At 48.9% G+C, this 23,601-nt stretch overlaps 1 protein-coding gene across 1 annotated transcript in view; it reads left to right on the top strand.

Moving 5' to 3' along the window:
• Positions 1 to 23,601, top strand: part of LOC119928668 (1-phosphatidylinositol 4,5-bisphosphate phosphodiesterase eta-2-like) — a 129,508-nt gene that overhangs the window by 44,363 nt on the left and 61,544 nt on the right. Inside the window, exons 3-5 of the mRNA XM_038747137.1 lie at positions 9,297 to 9,540; positions 10,829 to 10,958; positions 22,575 to 22,745. Coding sequence (XP_038603065.1) covers positions 9,297 to 9,540; positions 10,829 to 10,958; positions 22,575 to 22,745 — 545 coding nt within the window. The remainder of the gene's footprint in view (positions 1 to 9,296; positions 9,541 to 10,828; positions 10,959 to 22,574; positions 22,746 to 23,601) is intronic.

Genomic DNA, 23,601 nt, shown 5'->3' with positions numbered 1-23,601 from the left:
GTGCAGAATACTGCACTCAGTGCTTAGGAGAGTACAATATTACAATATGGCAGACATATTCCCTGCCCACAATGAGCTTACAGTTTAGAGGGGGAGATAGACGTTAATATAAATTGATGTGGACATAAGTGCTGTGGGGCTGGGAGGTGGGGGGTGAATAAAGGGAGCCAGTCAGGATGATGCAGAAGGGAGTGGAACAAAGGAAAGGAGGAAAAGTTACTCTAATCCAGTGGATTCCGCAGCCTCCGCCCTGTAGCCAGCCCTCTTTCCTGTCCCCAGGAGGGCTAAGGGGTGGCCATCCCAGAGGGAAGAAGATCTTGGGGAGGAGCCAAATTTCTGAAGAGGAAGGTCTTTTCCCCAGCAGTGGGGCGGACCACAGCCACCTGGCTCTCTACAGGGGAGTCGGGCAGGTCTCCTGGGGCCAGAGGATGAACCAACGTGGTTCAGATTTCTGGGAACAGATTTCAGGGGTGTCGGATGACATTGAAAATCTGAAAGGGTGGTCCTCCCCACCCCATCCTGGCCTGGGCTGGTGGGCCCAGAGGGAGAGCGGGAGAGAGAACAACAGTTGCTGCTGTTGATGAAATGTGAGCTGTGGGTAGCTGCTGCTGGTCCCCCAGCCTGAGGTGACCCTGGTCAGCAGGGGGTAGGCTTAAGACTGAACCCAGACTCTGGGGTTCCCGAGGACTAGACGTTGGAATCTTCACCCAGACAGGCTCTCACCAGTTTCGAGGCTAATGCTGACTTATGGGAACACCACCAGGGCCCATCCTTGACCCCGGTGACCCCAACTGGTCCAGGGCCATTTCCCAGCATTCAGTCTCTTCCCCACACTATCCCACATGGTGGAGCTTCGGGGCAGCAGCAGAGACAGATCAGTGATGGTGGAGACTGCGAAAATGGTGACTTCCAATCCGTGGTACTTGAGTACTTATTATGCTCAGAGCACTGTGCTAGGAACTTAGGAGAATACATTCAATAGAGTGGTTTATTGTGGCATTTGCTAAGCACTCACTAAGTGCTTGGTAAGCACTGAGGTGGATACAAGCAAATCAGGTTGGAGACACACCCCCTGCCCACAAGGAGCTTAGAGTCTAGAGGGCTTTCCATAATGTCCACTTTGGCTGTGGGAGGGAGGGGAGACAGGATCCACCTGACCACTTCTCCTCCCCCATTGGAGGGCAGCAGGGCTGGGTGGAAGACCTAGTCCTGACAGGGTAGCCTAGTGGGAAGGGCATAGGGCTGGGAGTTAGAAGACCTGAGATTTGACCTCAGCTCTTCCACTAGCCTGTCCTGTGACTTTGGGTAAGTCAGTTTTTCTGTGTCTGTTTCTTCATCTTTTGAATTGGGAAAACCTGCTCTCCCTCTAAGACTGTGAGCCCTGTTTGGGATGGGGTCTGAACTATCTGCTTATTTTGCCTCTTTTCCAGGGCTTAGCACTTAGTAAGCACTTAATACTTGTTAAGTGTTTAATATTTATTAGTATTTTGGTATTTGTCAAATACTGAACTAAGCACTGTGGGGCAGGTAATCAGGACAGACAATAGTCCCTATTCCCCCTGGGGCTCACAGTGTAAGGAGGAGGGAGAACAGGCACTGAATCCACATTTTACAGATGAGGAAACTGAGGCACAGAAAAGTTAAATGACTGTCCCAGTGCTCTGCACAGTGCTCTGCACACAGTAAGTGCTCAATAAATACGATTGAATGAATGTCCGAGTCATACAGCAGGCAAGTGGTGGAGCCAGAATTAGAACTCAGGTCCTCTACTTGTAGGCCCAGGCTCTTTCCATTAGGCCATGCTGCTTCAGAGCGGCAAGGTGAATTGCCTGAGGTCCCACAGCAGTTCAGGGACAGAGCTGGGACTAGAACCTGGCTCTCCTCCTATTCCAGGCTCTTTCCATTAGGCCACACTACCTTACCAGTAGCAGTAGTAACAGTATTTAAGTGCGCACTGTGTGCAGAGCACTGCACTGAGCACTGGGAAACAGTATGCAAGTGGGAATTAGATATGGACTCTGTCCCTCATATGGGTCTGGGGAGAAATCAAAACATCCCAATTAGGTAACTGTTTATTTTACTTCCCAATTTTAGGGCAGTCATGAAATGGAAAACCCATCTGAGCTGTTCCCTCCCCACTTGCTCCTAACTCTTCAAAGCTGTGGCCATAAAAGCCCGAAACTGGGCCAGGATTGGCCATCTTGATGACCAATCTGGAACTGAGCCCCTGGCAATCAGATGACTCCTGAGATTGCACAGAGGAATATCTCAGACTGGGGCTCCCGTATGGTCTCTGTTTATTGGGAAGATGGGTCCGTATCAACACCCCGCCCACCCCCCAACCACTATAATCCCGGCCCCACCACTTGTCAACTGTGTGACTTTGGGCAAGTTACTTCACTTCTCTGGGCCTCAGTTCCGTCATCTGTAAAATGGGGATTAATACTGTGAGCCCCACGTGGGGCAACCTGATCACCTTGTATCCCCCCCAGCGCTTAGAACAGTGCTTTGCACAGAGTAAGCACTTAACAAATGCCATTATTATTATTATTATTATTATTATTATTGAAGCCCTGTCAGTGGGGAGATGGATACATCAACTGATTGAATCTGAGAGAATTGTTTTTTCACTGCTGCCTCTCTCACCCCTCCATCATCTCTCTCTTGCAATCTCTTTCTCTCTCTCCCTCTCTCTCTCTCCCTCCCTCCCTCTCTCCCCCCCCCCCCCCCCCCCCCCCCCCCCGTTTGTTGCATCTCTTTCTCTAGCTGTGGCCCAATCCATGTCTGCCTAAACCCCTCCACTCTTTGACTCCCTCTACCTCCCTCTTCTCTTTTCTCCTCTCCTTTTCATTCTCCCTCCCCCAGCCCCTCTTCTTTATTTTCTCTTTTTCTCTTTCTCTTTGATTTGGTTACCTGGCTTGGTGCATCTGTCTCCAGTTGTTTGTCCCTGCCCCTGCTGCCTAAACCTCTCCACTCTTTGACTTCTCTCCCCTCCCTCCTCCCTCCATCTCTCACTTCTCCCTCCATCTCTCTCCCTCCTCCCTTCATCTCTCTCCCTCCTCCCTTCATCTCTCTCCCTCCTCCCTTCATCTCTCTCCCCCCTCCCTCCATCTCTCTCCCTCCTCCCTCCATCTCTCTCCCTCCTCCCTCCATCTCTCTCCCTCCTCCCTCCATCTCTCTCCCTCCTCCCTCCATCTCTCTCCCTCCTCCCTCCATCTCTCTCCCTCCTCCCTCCATCTCTCTCCCTCCTCCCTCCATCTCTCTCCCTCTTCCCTCCATCTCTCTCCTCTCTCCATATCTCTCTCTCTTTCTCTCTCTCTGTCTCTCTCTCTCTTGTTGCATCTCTTTCTCCAGCTGTGCCCCAATCCCTGCCCCATTTGCCTAAACCCCTCCACTCTTAGACTCGTGTCTCTCCCTCATTCTTTGTGCTCTGGCTCTCAGGCTTGCTCCTTCTCTTCCTCCAGCTGTCTCAGTTCCAGCCCCTCTCTGCCTAAACCCCTCCATGCTTTGACTCATCTCCCTCCACTGAATAACATGTTCTTCTATCCATCTTCAACTGACACCTTTCTTTCTGCAGGGAACTCCTTCCCACTTCAAATCCATCAAATCCATTCCCTCCCCACCTACGTAGCCCTCTAAAATGGCACTTCCTCCAGAGGGCTTTTCCTAATTAATTCTGCCTTTCTAGTAGTAGTAGTAGTAGTAGTAGTAGTATCAAGTGCCCACTGTGTGCAGAGCACTGAACTAAGGACTGGGAAAGAATAACAGGGGAAGTTGGACAAGGTCCCCTGGGGGCTCACAATCTGATGGTCCATGCCATCCCTCTAACCATCACAATCTTAATAGCCTATCTGGAATGTTTAGTTCCTTACTTTAGTTTTATAGGTTGTACTTCCATTCTTACTCTTTTATTTATTGTATGTTTAGGAATTTATAGCTAATCATTTCCCATATTAAATTACAAGATCCTCTAGGGCAAGAATTGAGTTTCTCAATTATTTCTGTTTTATATTCTTAAGAGCCTGGCACAGCATCCTGCACAGTGTGGGCACCCAATAGAGCACTCTATCCCAGTAACTGTGCCTGTTCACCAATGGAAATATTAGGATCACCTTCCTTCCTCCCCTCTCAATTCTATTCGCAGTCCCTGAGGTTTGCTGAAAATTCTGCCTGGATTTTTAGGGAAGTTCCTCAGATCCATTAGAGATGAGAGTTAAGTATATCATATGATCTGGGCTATGTAACTGGAGGAAGAGTTGTGGATGGAGAGAGGAGAGTCAGGGGTGTTGGATGGTGGTTGTTAGGTTACTCATTCATTCAATCATATTTATTGAGTACTTACCGTGTGCAGAGCAATGTACTATGCACTTGGGAGAGTACAATATAGAAACAAACAGACACATTCCCTGCCCACAACAAACTCACAGTCTAGAGGGGGAGACAGACAGTAACATACACAAATAAATAGCAGTCTATATTACAGATATATGCATATGTGTTGTGGGAATGGGAGGGAGGATGAATGAAGGGAGCATGTCAGGGTGACACAGAAGGGAGGGGGAGAAGAGGAAAGGTGGGTTTATTGATAGAAGGCCTCTTGGAGGAGATGTACCTTCAGTAAGGCTTTGAAATGGGAGGAGAGCAATTATCTGTCTGATATAAAGAGGGAGGGAATTCCGGGTCAGAGGTTGATGGTGAGATAGATTAGATCGAAGTATAGTGAGAAATTTAGTATTAGAAGACCCAAGTGTGTGGGCTAGGTTGTTAGGAAAGTGATGAGGTAGGAGGGGGCAAGGTGATTAAGTGCTTTAAAGCCAACGGTGAGAAGTTTTTGTTGGATGTGGAGGTAGATGGACAGCCACTGGAGTTTTTTGAGAAGTGGGGAGACATGTCCTCAATGTTTTCGTAGAAAAATGATCCAGGCAGCAGAGTGAAGTATGGACTGGAGAGACAGGAGGCTGGGAGGTCAGCAAAGAGGCTGACACAGTCATCCAGGCAAGATGAACGATTGTAGTAATGTGATAGCAGTTTAGATGGAGAGGAAAGGGTGGATTTTAGCATTGTGAAGGCAGGAAGGCAGGTCACTGAAGGGTGGGTTGGGGTGAGGTGTTGGATTGCCCATGCTAGGTCACTGGAGGGAAAGTTAGGAATAGAGATAGAAGAGCCTCCTCCTCCCCTTCCCATCTCCTTACTGTAGGGGTTCCTCAAGGGTCAATTCTTGGTCCCCTTCTGTTCTCTATCTACACTCACTCCCTTGGTAAACTCATTCACTCCCACAGCTTCAACTATCATCTCTACACTGATGACACCTAAATCTACATCTCTGCCCCTACTCTTTCTCCCTCCCTTCAGGCTCAGGTCTCCTCCTGCCTTCAGGACATCTCCATCTGGATGTCTGCCCTCCATTTAAAACTCAATATGTCCAAGACTGAACTCCTTATCTTCCCTCCCAAACCCTGCCCTCTCCCTGACTTTCCCATCACTGTGGGCGGCACTACCATCCTTCCCGTCTCACAAGTCCGCAACCTTGGTTTCATACTCGACTCCGCTCTCTTGTTCACCCCTCACATCCAATCCGTCACCAAAACCTGCCGGTCTCACCTCTGCAACATCGCCAAGATCTGCCCTTTCCTCTCCATCCAAACCGCTACCTTGCTGGTTCAATCTCACATCCTATCCCGACTGGATTACTGCATCAGCCTCCTTGCTGATCTCCCATCCTCCTGTCTCTCCCCACTTCAGTCTATACTTCACACTGCTGCCCGAATCATCTTTGTGCAGAAACGCCATAGGCATGTTACTCCCCTACTCAAAAATCTCCAGTGACTACCAGTCAACCTATGCATCAAGCAAAAACTCCTCACTCTCGGCTTCAAGGCTGTCCATCACCTCACCCCCTCCTACCTCACTTCCCTTCTCTCCTTCTACAGCCCAGCCTGCACCCTCGGCTCCTCTGACGCTAACCTCCTCACTGTACCTCATTCTCACCTGTCCCGCCGTTGACCCCCAGCCCACGTCCTCTCCCTGGACTGGAATTCATTCATTCATATTTATTGAGCACTTACTGTGTGCACAGCACTGTACTAAGCACTTGGAGAGTACAATTCGTTGCTCCCTGCCCTTCCCCCGGCCCCCGGAAGGATGCTCGTGACTTCGGGGAAAGTAGCAAGGATGGGGGCTGCACCCCATCCTCCTCCCCAAGGACCCCTGTCTCCCCGGGGGATGCTCATGATGTGAGGGAGTCTAGCAAGGAGCAAAGCTGGAGGTGACTCCCTGCCCTTCTCCTGGCCCCCAGGGGATGCTCATGACCTCAGAGAAAGTAGCCAGGGGCAAAACTGGGGACTGCACCCTGTCCTCCCCAGGGACCCCTGTCTTCCTGGGGGATGCTCGTGATGTGGGGGAGTCTAGTAAGGAGCAAAGCTGGGGGTTCATTCATTCATTCGTATTTATTGAGCGCTGTGTGCAGAGCACTGGACTAAGTGCTTGGAAAGTACAATTCCTTGCTCTCTGCCCTCCGCACATCTGCCAAGCTAGCTCTCTTCCTCCCTTCAAAGCACTACTGAGAGCTCACCTCCTCCAGGAGGCCTTCCCACACTGAGCCCCCTTTTTCCTCTCCCCCCCAGCCCTACCTCCTTCCCCTCCCCACAGCACCTGTATATACATTTGTACAGATTTATTACTCTATTTATTTTATTTGTACATATTTACTATTGTATTTATTTTGTTAATGATGTGCATCTAGCTTTATTTCTATTTATTCTGATGACCTGACACCTGTCCACATGTTTTGTTGTCTGTCTCCCCCTTCTAGACTGAGAGCCCGTTGTTGGGTAGGGACCATCTCTATATGTTGCCAACTTGTACTTCTCAAGCACTTAGTCCCGTATTCTGCACACAGTAAGCACTCAATAAATACTATTGAATGAAAGAATGAAAGAATCAGGGGGTGTAGGATGGCCTATGCTGGGATCCTGGGGAAGGAGAAAGGAATGGAGAGGGGAGAATCAGGGGGTGTAGGATGGTATGTGCTGGGTCACTGGAGGAAGAGTCATAGATGAGAGAGGAGAGTCCAAGGTATTGGATAGTGAAGGCTGGCTCACTGAAGGGTGAATCTGTGGATGGGATGAAGATAGTCAGTGGTATTGGATAGCCCATGGTGGGTCGTTGAGGGGAGAGTTAGGAATGGAGAGAGGAAGATCAGGGCTTTAGGATAGTCCATGCTAAATCAGTGGAAAGAGGAGGGTCAGGGGTGCTGGATGGACCATAACGGTTCAAGGTTGAGTCAGGAAAGGAGAGAAAGAGAATCAGAGGCATTGGATGGTCTGTGCTGGGTCACTGGGGAAGTCAGGGATGGGTGTCCAGGAAGGCATCCAGAACAGTTTCTCCAACCATCCAGGTGTTGTTTTCCGGAGATGGAGCTCTGGACTGGGCAAGTTGTGTGGGTGGTCCCCCTGACCCTGGGAGGTGCTGCTGACTCTGGGCAGTCCCCTGACCCGGGGTGATGCAGCTCCGGGTCTGATGGAAAAGCTTCAGGTGCTGGCATTCTGCCCATCTTGATGTCTCTGCCAAGGGGGAGAACGTGCCCAGGTCTGCGTTGGGTGTGTATTGGGCTGCCACCCCCGAGGTCTCAGTGTGACTAGTGTCTGTGGCCTTGCTCTGAAGGTGGGGGAATTGGATGGAGTGGGTTACAAGTGCCAGCAGCCGGGCCCCGGCCCATCAATGTCTCTGCTGAGCCGCCATTAGTGGGCTGGCGAGACCTGGGCTGCGGTCTGGCTAGGGACCTGGGTTGGTGGCCACACTGGTGCTGGGTGTCTGGGTTCTGCCCGAGTGTGTGGAGGGGGCAGGGCCGAGGGCAGCACTGAATAAGGTGGAACCTAGCCAATGGGCAGGGAGAGGTGGGCCTGGGTACAACAGACTCAGGAGACATGACCCTTGCCCTCAAGGAGCTTATGTCCACACTGGAGAGGCAGACTCTCAAAGTACAGTTCAGAGGAAGTAATAGAGTTTGAAGCTGTGTACCTAAGTGTTCCATAAGTACTCAAAGGCTTAGGTTTGAACGAGGGCTGAAATGTGGCCACTCATTTGTGGATCTCTCAATGTCCTTTGGGTTCTGCTGGGGTTCCTGGCTGCATAGTTTCTCAAGGGATGGATTCCCTGTGCTCATCCTCCCTATGAGCCCACTGTTGGGTAGGGACTGTCTCTATATGTTGCCAACTTGTACTTCCCAAGTGCTTAGTACGGTGCTCTGCACACAGTAAGCGCTCAATAAATGCGATTGATTGATTGCTGGGAGAAGAAGTACTTCCTGCTGTTTGTTTTGAATCCACCACACTCTAGCCTCAGTGGGTTCCCCTTGCCCTAGTGGAGTGTGAGTTGGGGGACAGCCATTCCAGGTCACCCACGTTCTCCCTAAAGGTCTTGGGACAGAGGGTTCTCTGATGTAGGAGACATAATAATAATAATGGCATTTATTAAGCTCTTACTATGTGCAATGCACTGTTCTAAGTGCTGGGGGGATACAAGTTGATCAGGTTGTCCCACATGGGGCTCGCAGTCTTAATCCCCATTTTACAGATGAGGGAACTGAAGCACAGACATCAGAAAAGCAGCATAGTCTAGTGGATAGAGTATGGGCCGGGGTCAGAAGGACTTGAGTTCTAATCCCAGCTCTGTCACTTGTCAGCAGTGTGACCTTGGGCAAATCAGGTAACTTCACTGTGACTCAGTTCCCTCATCTGTAAAATAGGGATTAATAATAATTGTGGTATTTAAGTGTTTAGTATGTATCAGGCACTGTACTAAGTGCTGGGATAGATGCAAGAAATCGGCTTGGACACAGTCCCTGTCCCATGCGGGGCTCTCAGTCTCAATCACTGTGGGCTCCATGTGGGACATGAACAGTGTCCAACCTGATTAGCTTGTATGGAAGCAGCGTGGCTTAGTGGAAAGAGCATGGGTTTGGGAGTCAGAGGTCATGGGTACTAATCCTGCCCCCGCCACTTGTCTGCTGTGTGACTTTGGGCAAGTCACTTCACTTCTCTGTGCCTGTTACCACATCTGTAAAATGGGAATTAAGACTGTGAGCCCCACGTGGGACAACCTGATAACGTTGTATCTATCCCAGTGCTTAGAACAGTGCTTGGCACATAATAAGCGCTTTAAGAGTATCATCATTATTATTATCTACACCAGTGCTTAGTGTAGTGCCTGGCACATAGTTAGCATTAACAACTACCATAAATAGATACCCTCTTCACTCATCTCCCTCTCTCTCCCCCTCCCTTTTTCCCCCCCAGTCTCCATCGATTCCCTCCAGGAGGTGTGTGAGGGGAAACAGTCAGAGATCTTCCAGCGCTATGGCGATGGGAGCTTCGACCCCAACTGCTGCTTCAGCATCTACTATGGGGACCACATGGAGTCCCTGGACCTGGTCTCCTCCAGCAGCGAGGAGGCTCGCACCTGGATCACGGGGCTCAGGTACCTGATGGCGGGCATCAGCGACGAGGACAGTCTGTCCAAGCGCCAGAGGACGAGGGACCAATATCCTTTGAGTCCTACTGAGAATAGAATAATTGTCAACTTTCCTGGGCTCCTCCCTCTTCCCCTTCTGCACAACCCCCACTTTCCATCTCCAGCCTGGCAGTTCACCGAAACCATGTCCTCTCCCCACGACCACATTTTGTCTCCTGAAAACCTCTCTAATTTTGGAATTAATTTTGGAATGATCAATTTACTCTTTTGGCCTGCTGCCTGATTTCCTTTAGACCTTGAACTCGGGGGGGAACGGCCATCACGGCTGCAGCAGATTGGCAGGAAGGAGGTGGGACCCGCCAGGGTGCACCGTGGAGAGGAAAAATGTTCTGCTCCCTCTCCCCAGAATGTGGCAGCCAGTAAAGGGTGATTCCCTCAGACTGAAATTTTGAGGAGAGCTCTAGTCCACAGCCCTCGTGGGATCTGGTCTGGAGCTTCAGAACCGCTGGGGGAGGCAGGCAGTGTGTTTGAGGGGTCACTGGAAGCAGCGTGGCTCAGTGGCAAGAGCACGGGCTTTGGAGTCAGAGGTCATGGGTTCAAATCTTGGCTCTGCCAATTGTCAGCTGTGTGACTTTGGGCAAGTCACTTCACTTCTCTGTGCCTCAGTGACCTCATCTGTCAAATGGGGATTAAAACTGTGAGCCCACCGTGGGACAACCTGATCACCTTGTAAGCTCCCCAGCACTTAGAACAGTGCTTTGCACATAGTAAGTGCTTAATAAATGCCATTATTATTATTATTATTATTATTATTATTAATGACCCCTGAGGTCTTCTGGGAGAGGGGATGCAATCAATCAATCAGCGATATTTACCAAGCATTTATTGTGTTCAGAGCACTATATTATGCGATTGGGAGAGTACAACAGAGTTGTAGACATTTTTCCTTCCCACAGAGACTTTACAGTCTAGAGGGGAAGGCAGGCATTAATATAAACATTTTATAATATATAATTTATGGCTTTCAGTCCTCCAGCTGGTGAAAATGAAATTATTCCACCCACGACCACAAGTGATCCTCTCAATGACCACAGTTCAAGAATACTCTCTCCTCACCCATCATTATAAAACTGGTGAGGTGGACATTTAGCAATGTGCAGCAGTAGTCGCCCGTATTTCGTAAATCTACAAAATCTGAAGAGCACATGCTGAGGGTTCATCAGTCCCGTATTTGAAATGTTCTAGTGAGGGGGGATTGGAATTCGAATCCCTCGCAGCGAGGCCAACTGGGGGCCACCAGGGCCAGCTCCAGGTCTGGGCGCATCTGGGGCCTGCTTTACCTTAACTCTCAGTGAAAGTGGCTGAAGCAGACGTTCGACGAGGCGGACAAGAATGGGGACGGGAGCCTGAGTATCAGCGAGGTCCTGCAGCTGATGCACAAGCTGAACGTCAACCTGCCGCGCCAGAAGGTCAAGCAGATGTTCAAGGTGAGAGGCCGGGACAGGGAGAGAGGGGACAGCTGGGCTAGGAAGGAATGGAGGGGCCAGTCGGTAGGGTCCAGGCCAAGGAGGGAGGGAGGGTCCGGCCTGATGGGGCCGGGCCAAGGACGGAGGAGATGTCCGGGCCGATGACAGAGGGGACGGCCGTGTTTCATCCTGGGAGGGAGGGGCCGGCCAGGGCTGAGCCAAAAGTAGATGAGGTCTGCCCATATCTGGACTGGGGAGAGAGCCGGCTCTTCCAGGAAGCCTTCCTCAAGTAATCTCCAGAACCCCTACTGTGGCAATCCACTCATCATCCCAAGTATTTATGTATTTCATTTCTATCCTCTGTGTTTGTGCATGTGTCTATGTATTCAACTGCATATTCTGATTCTTCGTTCTGGCATTTTTCACTCCAGCGCCTAGCCGATTCTTGTTTTCTCTTGGTCCCTCTGTTTGGGATCCCTTGTGCCCGCTGGTTTCACTGACTGAAGCGAGAGATCCTGGGAGACAAGTGCCATGTGCCTTGCTTCTGGGGAGCTCTCCTCCAAGTGGAAGTGCAGAAAATGCCCAGCCTTACCCCCAGCAGGCAAGCGGGCAGTCCCCTGACCCATGGGCTGAGTGCTGCCAGGCTGCCACAGGCAATGTTTGGTAAAAACCTATGCAAACCTGAAGTGGTTCTTTGGACTGAGGGGAGAGGGTGATGATGGTTCACCCTGAGTTGGCTGCCCAGTTACCTAATGTCTAAAAAGAGAGAGAGAGAGAGAGAGAGAGAGAGAGAGAGAGTGTGTGTGTGTGTGTGTGTGTGTGTGTGTGTGTGTGTGTAAAAATATAAACCCAGCAGACAAGGGAGACTCAGCACTTAGCAGGCTGCTATCAGAGAAGTCTGTGGACTTTCATTAGAGCCGCCTGAGAGGGCAGCTGCAGACGCAGGCTTAGCCCCGCGGCTGTGCAGTTTATTCTCAAGCAGTCTGTGGGGCAAGTGCCTTCCTCCCTCCCTGCCTCTCTCCATGCCTACCTGCTCAGCGTTTAGAACAAGCCATCTCCCATTCGCCCCTTCCTGCACCCGAGAGCCTAGGCCCCAAGCCGGGATCTGCCAGCCGCAGGGTGGAGAGGGGTGGGGGGCATCTGCTTTCTTCTCCCCGACACTTTGTCCCCATAACCTGACCCCCCCTTCGCATGTTGTTCCACTTTAGGAAAATCCATCCATGGGTGGAGGGAGGGCTGGCTCTGTGGGTCCTCTACTGTCCTCTCCATCTTATTCCCTGAGCTGGGGTCAGGGGTACTGGCAGGGTGGAACTTTTTGGCCTTTATGAGCTGGGCCCAGGCACTCTGCATTGCCCCAGCCCTGTCATCACTGCCTCTCCGTTGGGCAATCATGCTCGCTGCCTGCAAACACGGTGCCTTGAGCCCGCGAACCTCCTCAGGGTCTGATCACCACACTCGGCCCCCACTGGAAGCTGACCCTGTAAAACTTCCCCGGGCCTCTGGTCTGACACTGTCTCAGCTGGACCCCAGAGAGAGCGATGTGCCAAGTGCTAACTGTTCTAAACTCTGGGGTAGATACGGTTAATCACATTGGACACAGTCCCTGTCCCACATGGGGCTCACACTCTTAATCCCCATTGTGCAGATGAGGCCCGCAAAACTTAAGTGATTTGCCCAAGGTGTCACAGCAGACTTGAGGCGGAGCGGAGTTTAGAGCCCATCTTCTGATTCTCAGGCCTGGCCATGCTGCTTCACATAGGAGAAACGCGGTGCTTCAAAAGGCATGCTCCTTATACAGAATGAGATCTGCAGCCCGAGTAACAGAAATGCAGAATTGAGAATGGTTGAGAAACTCAACCATCCACTAGATTGTCACAGCTAAGCTAAGCTATAATGGCAGGTTTTTAATGGTATTTGTAAAGCACTTACTATGTGCCAGGCACTGTAGTAAGCGCTGGGGTAGATCCAGGTGAATCAGGTTGGACTCAGTCCATGTCCCACATGGAGCTCTGTCTTAGTTCCCCATTTTACATATGAGGTAACTGAGGCCCAGATGAAGTGAAGTGAATTGCTCAAGGTTACTGTGCAGACAAGTGACAGAGCCGGAATTAGAACCTTGGTCCTTCTGATTCCCAGGCCCGTGCTCTATTCATTTAATCAATCATATTTATTGAGCACTTACTGTGTGCAGAGCACTGTACTAAGCGCCTGGGAAAGTACAATATAGCAATAGAGAGAAACAATCCCTGCCCACAACGGGCTCACAGTCTAGAGGACTGCTCTATGCACTGGGCCATGATGCTTCTCTTGGGAGTCTGGAGATCCTGAGCTTACATTGGGGAAGCAGCGTGGCCCAGTGGAAAGAGCCCGGGCTTTGGAGTCAGAGGTCATGGGTTCAAATCCCAGCTCTGGCAGTTGTCAGCTGTGTGACTTTGGGCAAGCCACTTAACTTCTCTGTGCCTTAGTTACCTCACCTGTAAAATGGGGATTAAGACTGTGAGCCCCCCGTGGGGCAACCTGATCACCTTGTAACCTCCCCAGTGCTTAGAACAGTGCTTTGCACAGAGTAAGCACTTAATAAATGCCATTATTATTATTATTATTATTATTATTATTATTATTATTGTTATTATTATCGGGGTTTTTTTGACCAACTGGCATCCTTCCTGCTGCCCCGTTTAAAAGCAGCAGGAGGTCTGGTAAGAGGGAGTTGGGCCAAGAGCAGCAGAGGGGCCAAACGGAGGGAGATGGGGAGAGAGAGTGACTCCTTGGCCCTCCTGAAACTCCTTCATGGAGCTCCCCTGATCTGCCTTTCACTCCATGGTTGCCACAAGCCTGAGGTTGATGGTTGAAGGTGAGGTGGTGGGTTTGTATTCTTCTCAGGTTGACCTACTTGGGCTTCCTGGAGCAGACAAGCTTTTAGTAGAGCTGTAATCATCATCAATCGTATTTATTGAGCGCTTACTGTGTGCAGAGCACTGTACTAAGCGCTTGGGAAGTACAAGTTGGTAACATATACAGTCCCTACCCAACAGTGGGCTCACAGTCTAAAAGGGGGAGTTCTAAAAGGGGGAAATGGAGGGAAGAGGAGCAGGGAGGTCATTCCAGATGGTGGGAGTGGCAGGTCCTGAGGCAGGAGGGGCAAGGAGTCAGTAGTCATATTTACTGTCAGTCAGTTGTATTTATCGAGTGGTTATTGTGTGCAGAGCACGGAACTAAGCACTTGAAAGTTTAAGTGCTTGGGACTTCAGGCACTGTACTAAGCACGTGTGGGGAAAGGCTGTCCTGCAGATGTGGGAAGTATGCACTGGAATGGAGCAGGGGAATATGGCTAAGAGCAGGCGGGACTACAAACTCAGTCAGGAGTCTGTCTTAAACTGTAAACTCACTGTGGGCAGGGAACATTCATTCAGTTGTATTTACTGAGCGCTAACTGTACAGAGCAGTGCAGAGAATATGTCTGCCAACTCCGTTATATTTAACTCTCCCAAGCACTTAGCACAGCTCACAGAAAGTACTAAATAAATACAATTGATCGCTTGAGAAGCAGTGTGGCCTATTGGCAAGAGCACAGGCCTGGGAGTTAGGAGCCCTGGGTGACCATGCACAAATAGTGTAAATTCCCAAATTCCCTGGGACTCTGTTTCCTCATCTGTTAGGTGGGGATTAAATATCTGCCCTCCCTCTCCCTTATATAGTGAGCCCCATGTGGGAAAGAGATTGTGTCTGTTCTACTTCTTTTTCTACCCCTACACTTCGTACAGTCCTCCATATGTCTGCTGTGCCTATCTACTTTTGTTGTCTGTCTCCCCCGTTCTAGGCTGTGAGCCTGTTGCTGGGTAGGGATTTTCTCTATTTGTTGCCAAATTGTAATTTCCAAGCACTTAGAATAGTGCTCTGCACACAGTAAGCGCTCAACAAATACAATTGAATGAAAGAATGCTGTGTAACCTTGGACAAGTCACTTCACTTCTCTGGGCCTCAGTTACCTCATCTGAAAAGTGGGGACTGAGACTGTGAGCCCCACATGGGACAGGGACTGAGTCCAACCCTATTTGTGCAGAGCTTAGTACATCATCATCATCATCATCAATCTATATGCTAGGCACTAGTACAGTGCCTAGCATATAGAAAGTGCTTAACAAATACCACAATCATTACTATTATTACTATCATTATTATCATTATCATTACAGGGCTTGGTAAATAGTAAGGGCTGAACAGGTACAACAGTTCTTTTAATGTAAGCAGCAATCAAGAGTCATTTAAGGCTTCTGAGCTGAGGAGTGATCCAGTCAGAAAGACGTTTGAGGAAGATGATTCCTCAGTAGTTTGGGATTCCCTCTTCCGGCCCCTTCCCTGGATCGGCTTTTCCATTGTCCGCAGAAGGAAATGTTCTGGGGAGATTGGTTAGCTCCAGGAGAAGACAGGCTTTTTCTGTCCAAGACTTAGTCACTCTGCAACTCAGGGACTGAGCAGAGAGATCTGCTCTATTGAAGGTGTGTTTTCAAGTGAAGTGACTTGAATTGGGCTCATAATTAGTATTAATTTTGTTGTATCAAAATGCTGATATTGTTTAGACTGCTTTGAATGCCCTAATCAGAGTGGAAATCTGTGAATTTCATTAAAATAATTAAAATTAACATATTTTTGAAATTATTTTTATGTTCCCAGTGAGCAATCACCCCGGGGCTTAATTTTTCTAATTAATACCCTCTAGTTGATTCAATTGAATGTTATACTTGATTTTTTTTTTCTTGAAACCATAATGGGTTCTAATTCAACTCAGAACACTTTAAGCACCCAAGTTGGATTTGATTAAATGACACTTGAGAAAAGTCTTTTTTTTTCTTTTAACTAGCTAGATGTTTTTTTCCAAAAGAACGATTCCCCTGTCCCTTTTCCTCCTCAAATCCTCCCTGTCTTTCAGGGCTCACATTTTATTCTACCAGTTATTCCCGCACAACCGTTCTGAGAGCCACCCAAACAGCTACCAACCTAAGTCCAAGCCCCGGCCCTATCAGAGCTAAACTCTTGTTTCAGTCTTCTTGCTGGATTCCTTGATTCCAGCCTCTCTCTTTTCCAATCTACACTACTGCATAGATCATTTTCTTGACTCATCACTCCACATACTTCACTTCTCAAAAATCTCAAAGTGACTTCCTCTCTGTAACAAGCCAAAACTCTTGACTCTGGGCTCTCCACTAACTCTCCCCGTCTTCTCTATTCATTCAATTGTATTTATTGAGCACTTACTGTGTGCAGAGCACTGAACTAAGTGCTTGGGAAGTACAAGTTGGCAACATATAGAGACGGTCCCTACCCAACAACGGGGTCACAGTCTAGAAGGACTCGATCTTCTCTCTTTACCAGCTACTCCCCAGATGGCTCTCTTCATGCCTCCCAAGCGAACCTTAAAAGTACTCCTCACTCTTAACTGTCTCACCTCTGTCTGCTTGTTCAGTCTGTTATCCCATCCCTGGAGCTCTCTACCTCTCCCCCCCAAATTGACTGGATCACAGCCCACCCAAATCCCACCTCTTCCAACAATTAATTCCCCAATTCCCAAAGCCCCATGCTTGTATAAGCCCACCAACCATGGTAGAAGAGCATGAGTCAGAGGACCTGGGTTCTAATCCTGGCTCCGCCACTTGCCTCCTGGGTAGCCTTGAGAAAGTCACTTAACTTCTCTGTGCCTCAGTTTCCTTATCTGTAAAATGGGGATACCTGTTCTTCTCCCAACTTAGACTATGAGCCCTGTGTAGGACAGTTTGTGTCCAAACTGGTTATTTTTTACCAACCCCAGTGCTTGGCACAGTATATATTGAATATAGGAAGCAGTTAAATACTACTACTACTATTATTATTATTATTACTACCCATCCTCGGCACTTGTGTATAATAATACTAATGATGGCATTTATTAAGTGCTTACTATGTGCAATACACTGTTCTAAGTGCTGGGGAGGATACAAGGTGATCAGGTTGTCCCACAGGGGGCTCACAGTCTTAATCCCCATTTTACAGATGAGGTCACTGAGGCACAGAGAAGTTAAGTGACTTGCCCAAAGTCACACAACTGACAAGTGGTGGAGCCGGGATGTGAACCTATGACCTCTGACTCCAGAGCCCGTGCTCTTTCCACTGAGCCACGCTGCTTCTCTGTATATATGCTTATTGAGTTGTACATTCAATGGCTTATTCTAATTTCTCCATTTTCAATATTTTTATGTTTGTCTGTCCCATTAGAGTATAAGCCCTTCATGGACAGGAACTGTCACTATTTGTTGCACTTTCCCAAATGCACAATCTAGTGCACTCAGGAGGTACCAGTAAATAGCATTACTACTACTGCTGCGGAAATCCCCACTCTCAAATATTCATGCGACAATAAATATTTTCTTTTCTGTAAGGTTTATAGGAGTGGTCGCATCAATGATACTGTTGTTGTTATTATTATTTGCTTATTGTGTGCTAAGCACTGGGGTAGATGCAAGGTGATGAGGTCAGATGCAGCCCCTGTCCCCAACACAGCTCCCCAGCTAAGAAGTAGGGAGAAGCAGGTATCTTTTATAGTTGAGGAAGTAGGGGCACAGAGAGGATAAGTGACTTGTCCAAGGTCACACAGCAGGGATCCAGGACTAGAACCCAGTCCTATGCCCATTTCACAAGACCCCACTGCCTTCCTAATGAAAAATATAGGGTGTCCTCAATCAATCAGTGTATTTATTGATTAATTTATTTGTTCATTCAAACACCACTGAGCAGATAGGGAGTTAAATAGACCTGATCCTCTTTGCTCTTAGGCTAGTGTGAGTGGACAAAAGGCTGCAGAGAGAGACTGGTTCGGATATTCCCTTCGGGCAAGTGGCTACTTTGGTTAACCCAAACAAGTCCCCCCAAATCACTCCTGCCCCTCGATACCTGGAGAATTGTCCATGTGTCCCCTCCTTCCATCTCCAGAGAATGTGGCCGATTCCCTCCAAGGGAAGATGATACAGAGTGACAGCCCAACCCGCTTAGAGTAAGCCAGTCCAACCCTACCCTTCCCCTCTCGTTGACACTAAAAGTGCCACCGCCAGTTAGTAATCCGAAGAATGAATGTTTACCGGGCCAGATGTGATCTTCCTGCCCGCCCCTCGATGAAGGCTTGTCTCCTTCATTGTTCCCGGAATCCTCTTCCACTCCCGTAACAGCAGAGTGCTTATTTTGGAGAAGGGTCAGGTCACTGTCTCTGGGCTTCAACTTCTCCCAAGGCATAGAATGACACCACCATAGCAGGTAAAAACTGGGTCGACTATAAAGGAGGTGAAGATAAAGGCACAGTGGAGGGAGGTGATAAGGTCTCCATCTCTGGAGATATTTAAAAAATCACAACGCTCCCAGGTGTGGCTTTGTTTTTCCCCTGCTACGTAGTGGACAACTGGATTGGTGGACTTTTTGCTGATCAGCCCCTTTCATCTCAAGATTAAAACCAGGAGTCAGTATAGCCTAGTAAAAAGAGACCAGGACTGGGAAATACTGGTGTTAAGCTCTAGCTCTTCGATGAGCCTGTGCTGTGATCTTGGGCAAGTCACTTAACTTTCATTAGATTGTAAACTCCTTGTGGGAAGGGAATGTGTGTTTCGCTTCTGTTTCATCGTCCCAAGTGCTTAGTATAGTATATTTAATACCATTTCCTCTTATGTAAAATGGGGAGGAGATACCTGCTCTCCCTTCCTCCCTTCCCCAAACAGAACAAGACCTGTGTCTGATCTGATTATATTGTGTCTACCTCAGTGCTTAGCACAGTGACACAATGAATGGAGCAGAGTTAGCATCATCATCATCTGGTGGTGGTAGAAGTTGTACTGCCCTCCAGTAGAGAAGCAGCATGGCCTAATGGCAAGAGCACAGGCCTTGGAGTCAGAAGACGTGGGTTCTAAACCCAGCTCCTCCACTTGTCTGCAGTGTGACCTCGGGCAAGTCACTTAACTTCTCTGTGCCTCTATTACCTCATCTGTAAAAATGAGGATTAAGACTGTGAGTCCCATATGGGACCACCTGATTACCTTGTATCTACTCCAGCACTTAGAACAGTGCTTAACACATAGTAAGTGCTTAACAAATATCATAATTATTATTGTTACTGTTTTGTTTTGTTGTCTGCCTCCCCCTTCGAGACTGTGAGCCCGTTGTTGGGTACGGACCATCTCTATATGTTGCCGACTTGTACTTCCCAAGCGCTTAGTAATAATAATGGCATTTATTAAGTGCTTACTGTGTGCAAAGCACTGTTCTAAACGCTGGGGAGGTTACAAGGTGATCAGGTTGTCCCATGGGGGGCTCACAGTCTTAATCCCCACTTTACAGATGAGGTAACTGAGGCCCAGAGAAGTTGTGACTTGACCAAAGTCACACAGCTGACAAGCGGCGGAGCCAGGATTTAAACCCATGATCTCTGACTCCAAAGCCCAGGCTCTTTCCACTGAGCCGCTTCTCGCTCTACGCACAGTAAGTGCTCAATAAACACGATTGAATGAATGAACAAATGATCCCAGCCAAGGCATGGGTGCCACTGTCCGTGGTGTTGATGGCTGCCACATGCGCCTGGCCTTGACTCAGTAACCAGGCCTGCATTTTCCCGTCTGCCATCTCACCGACAAGCACCCGGATTTGTTAATCCCGAGAGCCGCCCCGGCAGGACTGGACCGACACTTGTCCATACCTTCCACCACATCAGGGGTGATGAGGGAACTGCGATGACCCCGCAACTCCCCAGCCCATACTGCATTTCCTCCTCATTTGGGTCCCCCCTAGGGCAGTCACTCGAGGGAGGCTTCTTTTGATCCAGAAACCCCTGGGAGTAGAGGGGTCCAATCCGGGGGTGGCCGGAACAATCCAGCTGTTGCTCTAGTATTTTCTAAGTGCTTACTGTGTGCCAGGCACTGTACTAAGTGTGGGGGTAGATACAAGCTAATTAGGATGGACACCGTCCATGTCCCGCACGGGGTTCACAGTCTTAATCCCCATTTTACAGATGAGGGAACTGAAGCACAGAGAAGTGAAGTGATTTGCCCAAGGTCACACAGCAGACAAGTGGTAGAGCCAGGATTAGAACTCCCAGGCCTGTTCTCTATCCACTAGGCCATGCTGCTTATCAGGCCCCTTCCTCCACCACGCTCCCAGACACACACACACAGACACACCGTCTCCCCCCATTTTCTGAGCCCGACTCCCAACCTCACTAATTCCACATAACTGACATCCCTGAGAGTCTCTAATCAGGACTGAAAATACCCATAATAGTGGTTTTCTGGTCTACTTGCTCTTTTAAGCTTGCCCCCTTGTGTTTAGGCAAATCATCAGGGTTTAGTCAGAGGGCTCCCAGTGGGGAAGTGAGTCACATCTATGTATGTGTGTGTATGTGTTTTTGGGACTCCTGCTGCCAGTGGCAACTTCACCCACCTTGGGTAGTCAGGGGGTTCAGTTTGATGAGTAATGATTTGGAATTAGTGTTTTCACGATGCTCAGTGGGTGAGAGGCATGCTCAGGTTCCTGCAGTCTGCTGGCCGGCCCAGGTGTCGGCAGAAGACTACATCCGGCTTGGACTCCGAACCCACAAGAAAGATGGCCCTGGGGATCCAGGTGGCTTGGTTTCCCAGCCCAAGGGTGTCTGGCAGAATGCCAAAAGGAGGCAACTCATTCCACACTGCTTTCTGGTCAGGGCTGGCTTCAGGATTATGGCCATCCCAAGGTGGAGGAAGATTTACTGAACCCTCTTGTTCTGAGCGATGCCATGACATTGTTCTGCATGTAATGATGACCCAGGGAAGTGGTTCCAACCCCCCAAATCTAGAGTTTTCCTGGGGGACGACAACCCACTTTCATCTGCTCCAGAGCCCTTGGGTCACACTCCCAGGTGTGGGCTTTTAAAACTTTCACCTGCTTCAGAGCCCTGGAGTCACACTCCCAGGTGTGAGCTTTTAACTTCTGCCCCACAGCCGACCCAACCCTCTCCTGCATTGATGATGTTCCCTGATGCAACCAAAATGCTAGCTCTCCATTCAAAGCCAGCCTAAGAAAGTACCAAGTGCCCAGCCCAACACACTGAACACACCCAGGAGGTGCCCAGGAGGGCAATCAGCACATGGATCTTCCTGTATGACATCTCCCGAATCTATCCCTCCTTCTGCACCCAAACATTTCTCCCTCTGCTCCAAGCTCTGGTCAAATCACAGTGAGACTGTTGTACCAACCTCCTCGCTGGTCTCCCTGCCTCCAGACTCATCCCCTTCCCTCAATCCTCCATCATACACTGCTGCATGGATCATCTCAAAGCATCATTTGGCACACCTTTCTCCTCTCCTCAAAGCTCTCCACTGGCTTTGTGTGTGTCTCCTCATCAAATAAAAATGTCTCACAGTTGGCTTCAAAGCTAGCCACCTACTCACTTCACCTTACAGATTTTCTCTTTCCACCTGCTATTCCCCAACTCATTCTCTTTGTTCTTTCTAACTATCCTTCTGACTGTTCCTCACTCCCAGTGCATTGTTTCCCATCCCCTCATGCTGTTCCCTCAGCTTGGAATGTCTTATCCCAAATTCATTCATCCATTCATTCAATCACATTTATTAAGCACTTACTCTATGCAGAGCACTGTACTAAGTGCTTGGGAAAGTACAATACAACAAGAAGCAGTGACATTCCCTGCCCACAGTGAGCTCTGTTCAAAATCCTCCTGTCATCTCATCATCAATCGTATCTCACCTCCATCAATCGTATCTCACCTCCAATGACCTGGTCCTGGTTAATTTCCAATACTACAATTTGTATAAACCCACAAGCTATCTCTAGCACTTTTGTAGTGTTATTCATCTATCCTCATTGTACCTATTCATTCCTTTGGGTATTTTCAGCACTCTATTAGTACTATTTCCATTATTTTTTTCCTGTTTCCCACATTACAGAGAAATTTCTTTGTGGGCAGGGAATGGAAAGAGCACGGTCCTGAGGGACAGGAGGAAGTTTGGTTTCTAATCCCAGCTCTCCCATTTGCCTCTGCTGTGTGACCTTGGGCAAGTCACAGCTTCTGTGTTTGTTTCCTCATCAGTAAAACGGAGATAAAAGTACCCATTCTCCCCCCGCCTTAGACTGTGAGCCCATGTGGGACAGGGCCTGTGTCTCACGTGATTATCTTGCGTCTGCCCCAGTGCTTAAGTATGGTTTTGGGATCATAGGAAATGTTTAAGAAATATTATTATTATTATCATCACTATTTTGTACTTCTCCAGTGCTTAGCAGCATGGCTCAGTGGAAAGAGCATGGGCTTTGGAATCAGAGGTCATGGGTTCAAATCCTGATTCTGCCAATTGTCAGCTGTGTGACTTCGGGCAAGTCACTTAACTTCTCTGTGCCTGTTACCTCATCTGTAAAATAGGGATGAAGACTGTGAGCCTTAAACTGATCACCTTGTAACCTCCCCAGCGCTTAGAACAGTGTTTTGCACATAGTAAGCACTTAATAAATGCCATTATTATTATTATTATTACACTGCCCTACACCCAGTGCTCAATAAATGCAATTCCTACTCCTGAGTACCGTATGCCACCCCATGACAGTGGTACTGATCCCCCAGGCCTTTTCCTTGCCCTGCAGGAGGCTGATACGGATGCCAACCAGGGCACGCTGGGCTTCGATGAGTTCTGTGCCTTTTACAAGATGATGTCCACCCGGCGGGACCTGTACCTGCTGCTGCTCACCTACAGCAACCACAAAGACCACTTGGATGCTGAAGATCTGAAGCGCTTCTTGGAGGTGGAGCAGAAGGTCAGCGGAGGGCCGGGGTGGGGAAGTATTAAAGAGTGTAGGGGAAACAGCTGGGCAGCATCAGGTCGGTGACTCCATGAAGGGAGAGGTCACTGCTTCTCCAAAATAACCCCCTCAACTCTCTCTCACCTCTAACACACTTGCACCTTTCCTATGTGACATAAGGGCTTTGAGGGTGGGGTAAGTGTACTCTCCCAAACACTCGGTATAGTGCCTGGTGCTCAGTAAATGTTGTTGGTTGATGGGCTCCTTTCCCCCCATCTTAGAGGCCACCTCTTGCAGGAAGACTTCTCTGATTAGCCTCCTCACCAACCCTGTCTGGCCAGCAGTGGATGGCCTGTCTGGCTCAGTGGAAAGAGCATGGGCTTTGGAGTCAGAGGTCATGGGTTCAAATCCCGGCTCTGCCACTTGTCAGCTGGGTGACTTTGGGCAAGCCACTTTCATTCATTCAGTCGTATTTATTGAGCGCTTACTGTGTGCAGAGCACTGAACTAAGCGCTTGGGAAGTACAAGTTGGCAACATGTAGAGACGGTCCCTACCCAACAATGGGCTCACAGTCTAGAACTTCTCTGTGCCTCGTTTACCTCATCTGTAAAATGGGGATTAAGGCTGTAAGCCCCACGTGGGACAACCTGATCACCTTGTTACCTCTCCAGCGCCTAGAACAGTACTTGCCACATAGTAAGCGCTTAATAAATGCCATCATTATTATTATTATTATCTCATCGGCTGCCTTGGCAGTCCTAGGCATTTACCCTGTTAATTGGTTACTGATTTCTTTATCCAGTTGGTTTATGTATAGCTTTCCTCTTGCTTTTTTAAATATTGAATATTCAGCAGTCTGAGTGTAAGCGC

The sequence above is a fragment of the Tachyglossus aculeatus genome, chromosome 5 (assembly GCF_015852505.1).
Source record: "Tachyglossus aculeatus isolate mTacAcu1 chromosome 5, mTacAcu1.pri, whole genome shotgun sequence".
Taxonomy (NCBI): Eukaryota; Metazoa; Chordata; class Mammalia; order Monotremata; family Tachyglossidae; genus Tachyglossus; species Tachyglossus aculeatus.
This window is presented reverse-complemented; position numbering and strand designations above follow the sequence as displayed.